This window comes from Volvox carteri, assembly GCF_000143455.1.
Source record: "Volvox carteri f. nagariensis unplaced genomic scaffold VOLCAscaffold_42, whole genome shotgun sequence".
NCBI lineage: Eukaryota > Viridiplantae > Chlorophyta > Chlorophyceae > Chlamydomonadales > Volvocaceae > Volvox > Volvox carteri.
Genome location: NW_003307585.1, coordinates 17,293 through 25,529, shown reverse-complemented (window position 1 = coordinate 25,529; position 8,237 = coordinate 17,293). Strand labels below are relative to the sequence as shown.

Below are 8,237 nucleotides of genomic sequence, written 5' to 3'. Positions count from 1 at the left end.
ACTTGGACAGGGGCTACCTCTTCGGCACCAGCTGGTGTTTCGGCGGCAGCTGCATTGCCGCCCTGCTCTGTGTCTGCAAATCATGATCACATTGTAGGGATCAAAATCGTGCTTACAAGAGTGTAAAACCGCTGAAGTCTTTCCATCCATCCAGTCAACCCTCCTCCCAGCCCATCCCAGAAACCCACCATCCTTCTTCTTGTCCACGAAACCCGCCTTCTGCTTGATGCGCCCAAAGATTGCCAAGGCCTTCTCCCTGGCTTCCTTGTCGGCCTTCTGCCGCATGTCATCTGTCGGCTCCTCCCAGGTGCCCTGCTCCTTCAGCTGTTTCACCTCCGTCCGCACCGTGTTGAACATGCCCTCGTAGCCCTTTGGCTTGAGCCCTGCACCATAGCACGTACACACACATTCAGCCATCGTACATGTCGGGAACTGACACTGCAAGTGGGGGGAAATTGAAAAGTGCGCTATTGTCGGGGGTCCCTTTTCCAATGCATGATTTACTACCCCCAGGTGTATATGTACATTCCCCCAATTTGCAAACTTACCGCCTTGGTAATTCTGCATGCACGTTTTCATGCTTTTAAGGAGAGCTGCTTCGACCTCCTTCCGTGCCGTGCTGTTCCTCTTTAGGGATAGGAGGTTGCCCTTGCCAATGGTCTTGATATGGCACAGTACAGTCATCCAGTGCGTTATGATGGTCTTGATATGAATCGGTGTCGTAGCAGGGGTGTCGTTCCGGGGTGCCAGGCCCTCGCTGATGTCGGTCCAAAGAATGCCCGCCTTGATAACCCTGAATGCGAGGGCAGAAGTACTGCTATAAAGACCGCTCATAGTTGAGTGCGGTCTGAAATCCTGTGCTCGAGCGACCCAACGGTCCCGGACATGGTGCGAAAGTGGTCGTAGCCTCTGCTGCCTCCGCCTTCGGTGCGATAGTCGTAAACGCCTGCTACATTGTAAAGATGCGTCAAGGAAAGGGCTCGGTGTTGCTTTCAGGCGCAGGGTGAGCTGTGTGTAACCTGGTGTAACTTAAACATGCATGGCCTCGCCACCAACATCGTTGGTGTTATTCGAATGTGATTGCATGCAGGCCCCTGATGACCATATCACTTCCCTCGTTATTCCCTGCTTAGGGTGTTCGCCCTGCCACCCTTTTCCGGGGATGCTGCACAGTCCTAGATGTCTTTCGAGGTAAGCCTAATTTGGCGCATTTTTCTGGGACATATTCTGGGACTGTGTCATATTGTCCTTGATGTAAGTTCTGATGCTTTCTAGGACTGCTGGCACATGCTATATCCCCCTGGGCGGCAAGAAAATAATTTGCATGTGTGCTGCACCTGCTGTTTTCTGCTCTTGTTATTGCGCAAGCAGGTGCAGCATGCTGCACAGGTACAAAAGAGGTCAGCAGAGGACAGCAGGACAGATGATGTGCACACGTGGCTACAACTCTATGAGAGGTCACACACCACACAACACTCTGGCGAGAGCTTCCTCATAACACGTTTTTGGGCGACCTGGGCAACTAGAAAAGTAGAGTTGGCAGTCACGGACCAAGTTCATTTTGATACCTTGCCAATAGTTGTGCTGTGCTCGTTCCTCGTAGTTGCGTTGCATTTGTTGCAATAATAACCAGTTAGGTACAATTAGGTACAGAGCTTCTAGAGTGGTGATGCCTGTCCTGCTTTCCTGTAGATGCTGGTAGACGCTCTTAGCGCGTATTTGTAGTTGTTATGTGTGCAGTACTGTGTACTGGCTACTACATCCTATCCTGTCTGTTATATAGCATGTGTGTCGCCTGCAGAATGGTGTGAAAATTCATGACACACTTGTCGGCAGGCTTGTCAATATCTTGTATATCACCACCGGTTATTAATGCACAGCTGATGCTGGGCTCATTTTGTCACCAGGTTATGTCATCTTGAATATGAATCCAAGGATAAGATATGGCGGGTGCCTTTACCTTTTCCCCTTTTCCCCATCATCACACACAAGGCATCATACCAAAGAAACGGTGCCCAAAGAAACGAAACCGCCATCTACATCTGCCATGCAACTCAAGGTGAGAGTGTTGTAGGCTTCAGACGACACAACCACATTATGGGAGCATCGAAAGATACCGATTGAGACAAGTGTCTTGAATATATAGTCATCAGTGACTCCGCTTGGGCCTCGCGCCGATAAGAATCCCCAGTACGACTGGGCGGCGCGGTATCCAGAAGCCATAGTTCGCAGGAACTACTCTCGCTCGGTCAGACGAAACTGGGACGCAGGTCCCAGCTTTACATAGGTAAAACCCCCGCCCATACGCAGGTATGGACTTCCGCAGCGGTGCGGCATTAAGGTGGCGGACGATAACAGTAGTCGCTTTAGCCGCCTGCAGCTAACAGTAGCCGAAACTGGGAAGCAGGTCCCGGCTTTACGTAGGTAAAACCCCCGCCCATACTCAGGTATGGACTTCTGCAGCGGTGCGGCATTAAGGTGGCGGACGATAACAGTAGTCGCTTTAGCCGCCTGCGCCCATAGACTTCCGCAGCAGTGTGGCACGTGAATGGCGGACGACTAACAGTAGTCACTATGGACTTCCGCAATGTCGCGGCATTTGAATGGCGGACGACTAACAGTAGTCGCTTTAGCCGCCGCAGCTAACAGTAGCCGCAATTAAACTAATAGCAGTATTATTAAAAACCTGTAATAACCGACAGCGGAATTGACGGGTGTTAGTAACATTGGAGTTAACCGACAGTTAGGATTCGGCGCCCAAACCGTTGCAAAAAACCTTTACAGGATACAACAGAGAGTCATTCTTTGTGCATGTGCAACAACACTAACTGCAGCAGCTTTTGGGGGCCCGCATGCATCATGATGCATGCAGTAGAAGGGAGGATCACCCTTCTACTGTAGAGCCTACACTCTGGGAAAGGTTTTCACCCGTAAATTCATGTTTACCCGTAATCACGTGGTCTTCACATGTAATTACCGGCCAAGAAAATTTGTACACATGCTTATTTTTAAGTTGCCAAAGCATTCCTTTTATAAGGGAGAACATAGGTGACATTTTGTTGGTTGCCCGTGCTGGAAGTCATCCACAGGTTACATTACCTGTAATCACAAGGTCTTGACCCGTAATCCCCCAAGCCGTAATGCAGAACACCCGTAAAATTTCACGGGCTTAATTGCGACGAAGACGTTTTATGCGTGTGTGTGTGTTACATGGTTGGGGGTGCGTGACCCCATACCTGTAAGACTACTCATACAAGCCGAGGGCCCAAGGGTAATACTACAACGCCTAAAAGCCACGGAGGAAAGGAAAACACCGCACATCAGCCCAGACTAGCGTCTAAAGGGGGTAATTGAGTTTCGGTGAGCCCACATACGTTCCAATATCCTTGCCAGACATGCGGGTTCCCATTGCATGGCCTCCAACATGCTCTGTTGATGATCGAATCCCTCTTCAGCACGAATATCATTATAGGCTGGGCATTCCAATAACAGGGGTTCACATCCTCAATTCGGTCATTAGTACCACAACAGTGGCAAAACCGCTGCCCCCTGGGGACGTGGTACTTGCCCCTTCGTGCTCTGTTTGCCTCCAAAGCCCAGCAACATAAACGAAACTGCATTACCTTACGATGTGCTAAACGAGGAATGAAAACCTTAGGACCCCTGGGAACTGGTTGCTGAGGCGCCCGCCCCTACAGAGGAAGAAGATGTGAACCCCGAGGCCTTGGAGACTCCTGCGCTTCCGACCTGCTACTGTGGCTGTACACACCCCTACACCCGTCCTGGCACACTCCCTTTCTTCACTCAGCACCTCGATGCACCTTTGTGGTCGGTATACGACCCACTGCTGCCGGGGGGGGCGCCCATCCAGCGATGCAAGTGGACCCTGCGGGACTCAGTGAACACCGTGATAGGCCACATGAGGGAGCACGTTCCTCGCCGTGGCGAACTGGAGTCCGTGTTGCAGCTGTACGCGTCCATGTTGCCAGAGCGCCACGTTCTCCCTACATCCCTGTACATGATCAACCGCCTGGCAGGCGTCCGCAGCTGGTCAGATTTCATGGTGCACATCTGCAGCACTGAGGGGTGCCCCGGTCACATGTATGGCAGGCCGACAGGGTCGCTTGAGGAGCAACCCTAAAACCCTAAAACCCTAAGTGCCCGCACTGCTCTCGCCCTAGGTACTCCTTGAAGGACGTCGCGGGGCGCGCTGTCTGGGAGCCAGTGCACTGGTTCATCTACTCTGGCATCGAGGAGGTGGTCCATACGGAGTTCTTCACCAACCCACAGTTCTGTCAGGAGCACGGGCAGTTCCACGGGGATGCAACCCCCGGCTCGTCTCAGTGGCAAGGTGGGCCGGGTGACCATGGCAGGAAAGGGCGAGCCGTTGGTAGCCGTTTGCATTTCGCCGCACCTGTTCAAGGGGTTCCACAATGCGCCCTCACTTTGTTCTCCAGCCCTTGCATCATTGTAATCGTTGTAAGCAGGCATGGGGGTGCAGCAAAAGGGGAGTCTCGCAATCAAATCCCATGCTTTTTTAGCTATTGCCACCGTGGTTACCAACCGTCGGCTGTACCTGGTCCCAGGCTGACGAGATGTGCCCTCTCTGGCCCTTGCCTTATGCAGGCGAGTGGGTGGAGTCGCTGAAATCCTACGCTGGCGGCATAGCCCTGCACCCAGACAGCTCTATCTATGACATCAGCATCGACTGGATTGCACCCTACAACTCTACACAGCACAGTATTGGCATCCTGTTCATCCGTTGTGCGGACATGGACCCCCATAACAAGGGCAAGATCTGGAATCAGCGTGTCATCGCCATCATCCCCGGCCCCAGGATGCCGTCTGTCCTCCACCCCTACCTCCAGCCCATCGTCGACGACCTCCTCCGCCTTGCCAGTGATGGCATGCGTGTCTCACCTGCTGCTGCGCCTGCTAATCCGGAGGCTGCAGAGGGTGCTGCAGCTGGTGGTGCTGGAGGGACAGCTGTGGGCGGCATGGCTGACGGGCAGGCGCCTGCTGATGGTGACCTCCGGGGCACATGGCCCTTTCAGCACCGGGTATTCCTGGGCCAGGTGCTTGCAGACACACCCGCCAGGGCAAAGGTGGCATGCGGCAACGGCCAGAACAGTCGTGTCGGCAGCTGCATGTGGTGCCTATTCGAGGCACACATGGAGGCCAATGTCGGGTGCGGGGCCACCGTGCGCTTCCGTGGCTACACCCAAGCAGTCAGCCAGCACTTCGTAAAGCGGAATGCAGGCAAGAGCCTGAAGGTCGGCGCCCGGGCTCTCAAGAAGACCCATCGGCATTTCGTCAGCACGGGCGGTGTCATGCAGGCGATGTACAGGATGCTCCACCTTGCTCCACACAAGATCACACAGAAGCAGTTCGACGAGCCGGCGCTTCAGACTGGGTGCAAGGGCCTGACTGCCTTCGTGGCCCTGCCGTACATCGACCTGTCGTGCCTCTTCACCGTCTCCACTGGCCATGCCCTGCTGTTCAGAGTGGTCAGCAACTTTGTGGACTACACGCTGACATCGCTCAATGACATCAAGCCAGCAGACCCAGATGCCGAGCTGGTCATGTCTCGTGAAGCACGCCAGCGGGTCGCGGCCCGTGGCCAGTTCCTGGTCGTGACTTCGGACTTCGGGCGGCGGTACAAATGCATCATGCAGTACCGGTGAGCACGGCCAGCACTGGGCAGCCGGCCACACACGGGGGTCGCTAATAGCCGAGAAAGCAAATACGACCAGGGGTTTGCCTGAAAAAAACACCTTCGTCTGTCGGAGAGTTTGCTACTCTAGCTCTGTAATGTACTTCTTCTAGTTACACGGTTGCTCGCCACACTGCCCCCCTCCACCCATGCAGCAAGAGCTACCGCATGGAGGACTGGCTGCACTTCGTCGAGACGTTCTCCAGCTACATCTTCAAGGGGGACGTGCTGCCCGAGGCCTTGCGGGCCCTGTGGTGGAGCCTGTGCAGCGCGGTCACACACTACTTCTGGCCACGGCCCCCCGACAAGACCCGTGAGCAGTTCCTGGTGGCAGCCAAGGCGGCTGCATGCAAGCTCAGAGCTTACACGACCAGGCTGGAGGAGTTGGAGGTGCCGGGCTACATGTTCACGATCAACCTGCACATCTGCGTATGCCGGCTGTACGACCAGGAGTGCCAACTTGGGTCCGCGGCAGGGTTCTCCGACCTGCCGGTGGAACGCATGATGCAGCAAATGAAGATGAAAGACGGAAGGATGGTGTCGCAGGCACCTGAGAAGCACTACACGCAGTGGCTGTGCCTGATGTGGGCCTCCGAGTCGCTCACCGAGGCAGACCATGCGACCGGGGCCAAATGCACGACCAACCAGCAGCTTGAGAGGATGTTGGCATGGCGCGCGGTGAACACCGAGGCTGCCTGGTTTGACAAACCAGGAGCCAACGGTTACCTGCTTGGATGAGGCCACACGGTCTACCCGAGTCCGGAATGAGTGGCACAAGTCCGGGCAGCCATGGCGAGCCTAGTGCACTGGTACACCCTGGCATTCGAGGACGTGGCTTCCTGGACATTGGGTCCCAGTGCGAGCTACGAACTGGACACGGACCGCCTGGATAGGGTTCTCACGTCTACACCACCCGACTGTCCTAAGGCCCGCTCCTTTTTGCATGCCGAGGCACTCGATGAGGAGCAGTACTTCAGGGCTGAGTACGGGCGCCAGCAGCAGCGGACCTCCTGCTGGGCATGCTACCAGGCAGAAGTCGGCAACGAGGCTCGGACATATGCGGCCTACCTCAAGTACTTCGTCCACCTGCCCACGGAAGACGGCGCTCAGGATGTCCACTTCGCTGTCGCAGATGTGTACTCGGGACAGGTGTTCAGCGGGGGGCTGGTGGTGGTCAACATGGCGGCCGCCCAGACAGCGAGGGCAGGCAGCCAGTGGGAGATGTGGCAGCCTTCACTGCGCCTTCACTTCCATTTGTTTCTTCTCCACCCATGCCACCAGCTTCTCTACCGACAGCACATTCCCCTCCGAGCATGCAGTCATCGAGCGGATACAGTCTATCCTTCTGCAACCATCCTTGAGACTTGTGCCGGTATGAGCCGGCTGCCTTGTAACCCTTTTGGAACCACCCAGACCACACAAAGGGTTTAAGACAATAAGCCTCCCACTGGGTATTCACCCTAATCAGCCCTGGCAGTCGGTACTCTGAATTAATGCAACACACACGTGAACCCGCCCCCTCCATTGTCAATCCCCATCATCACAAGGCCACCTGAGTTGCCACCTTAAGGCAAGCTTGCATATGGCCCTCTACAAGATGGGGGGCCCAGTGAGTTCAGCCGCCAGTAGCTCCTTGTACCCAGGGCGGGAAAACACCTTGGGGTAGACGGGGCCGAATGTTAGCAAAGCAGCCTCTACCCACAGAAGCCCCTCAATGAGCATGCCGGTGGGCCACTCACCGTACGGCTCGGGTGCGATAAACATATCTCTGAGTCGAGCAAGACCCCACCGCCCGTTGAAAGGGTTGAAAACAACCATGCTCTTCTCGACCTCGTCCGCAGACAAGGTGGGGAGCTGTCTGTGCAACTCCTGCTCCTTTCCCTCATAGGACAGGAGGAAATAGAGCTGGCTTTCCTTGATGCTCCCCCCGTACACATCTTTTAGGCTCGGCACTGTAGCTTTCACCCACCCACCAGGAACCTCTCCCTCAGGGACACAGTAGACGGAGTACACCTTCAGCTTCATAAACATGAAGTCCAGTTTACCGCCGTCACCCGGCAACTTGAGGGAAGTCCCCAGGGTGGCATTCCGCGGCAAGACATACTTGTGTCCAAGCGGGCCTCCAATCACCGAGTCCCTGGGGCAGACCCAGAACTGTGACGACCTGCAACGACCATCGACGGGCGCCGTACTTGTATACTTGCATGTCATCAGCCAAGTCTTATCACGACCTGCCTCGCTCTCTATGTTCTCGTATTCCATTGTTATACCTGATACAGTTTACACTAGCCACGACTCTAGGATACAGGACAGACCAATAGCTTCCGCGCCGTCTTGACCTGAACAAGTGCAACTCTATAGTTCCATAAGCTGGAAAATGGAATAAGACTTTCCCGGAAGTATTGAACTCCGGTGTGCTTTAGGGTTTTAGGGAGTACACACGGGGGGAAAGAATGGGCTATTGCAGCGAAGCAACGCCCCAGATGAGTGCTAAAAACGGTGCATTAGAACATGCATATTTGAA

At 54.9% G+C, this 8,237-nt stretch overlaps 3 protein-coding genes across 3 annotated transcripts in view; 1 reads left to right on the top strand and 2 right to left on the bottom strand.

Annotated features, from left to right (window-relative positions):
- VOLCADRAFT_106337 (uncharacterized protein) overlaps nucleotides 1-1,614 on the bottom strand; it is a gene marked incomplete at its 5' end in the record, with an annotated part of 2,354 nt that extends 740 nt beyond the window's left edge. The window contains 4 exons of the mRNA XM_002954280.1: nucleotides 189-383; nucleotides 549-793; nucleotides 1,338-1,381; nucleotides 1,552-1,614. Coding sequence (XP_002954326.1) covers nucleotides 189-383; nucleotides 549-793; nucleotides 1,338-1,381; nucleotides 1,552-1,614 — 547 coding nt within the window. The remainder of the gene's footprint in view (nucleotides 1-188; nucleotides 384-548; nucleotides 794-1,337; nucleotides 1,382-1,551) is intronic.
- A 329-nt stretch (nucleotides 1,615-1,943) lies between these two features.
- On the top strand, nucleotides 1,944-7,144 carry VOLCADRAFT_95128 (uncharacterized protein; the record flags this gene model as incomplete). The annotated part of the gene is made up of 7 exons (XM_002954346.1): nucleotides 1,944-2,059; nucleotides 2,311-2,407; nucleotides 3,809-4,050; nucleotides 4,182-4,351; nucleotides 4,627-5,680; nucleotides 5,869-6,391; nucleotides 6,641-7,144. The coding sequence occupies 7 exons, from the start codon at nucleotides 1,944-1,946 to the stop codon at nucleotides 7,142-7,144; spliced, it is 2,706 nt and encodes a 901-aa protein (XP_002954392.1).
- A 159-nt stretch (nucleotides 7,145-7,303) lies between these two features.
- On the bottom strand, nucleotides 7,304-7,975 carry VOLCADRAFT_95127 (uncharacterized protein; the record flags this gene model as incomplete). Its single annotated transcript, XM_002954279.1, has 1 exon — nucleotides 7,304-7,975. The coding sequence occupies one exon, from the start codon at nucleotides 7,973-7,975 to the stop codon at nucleotides 7,304-7,306; it is 672 nt and encodes a 223-aa protein (XP_002954325.1).
- Nucleotides 7,976-8,237: the final 262 nt, after the last annotated feature.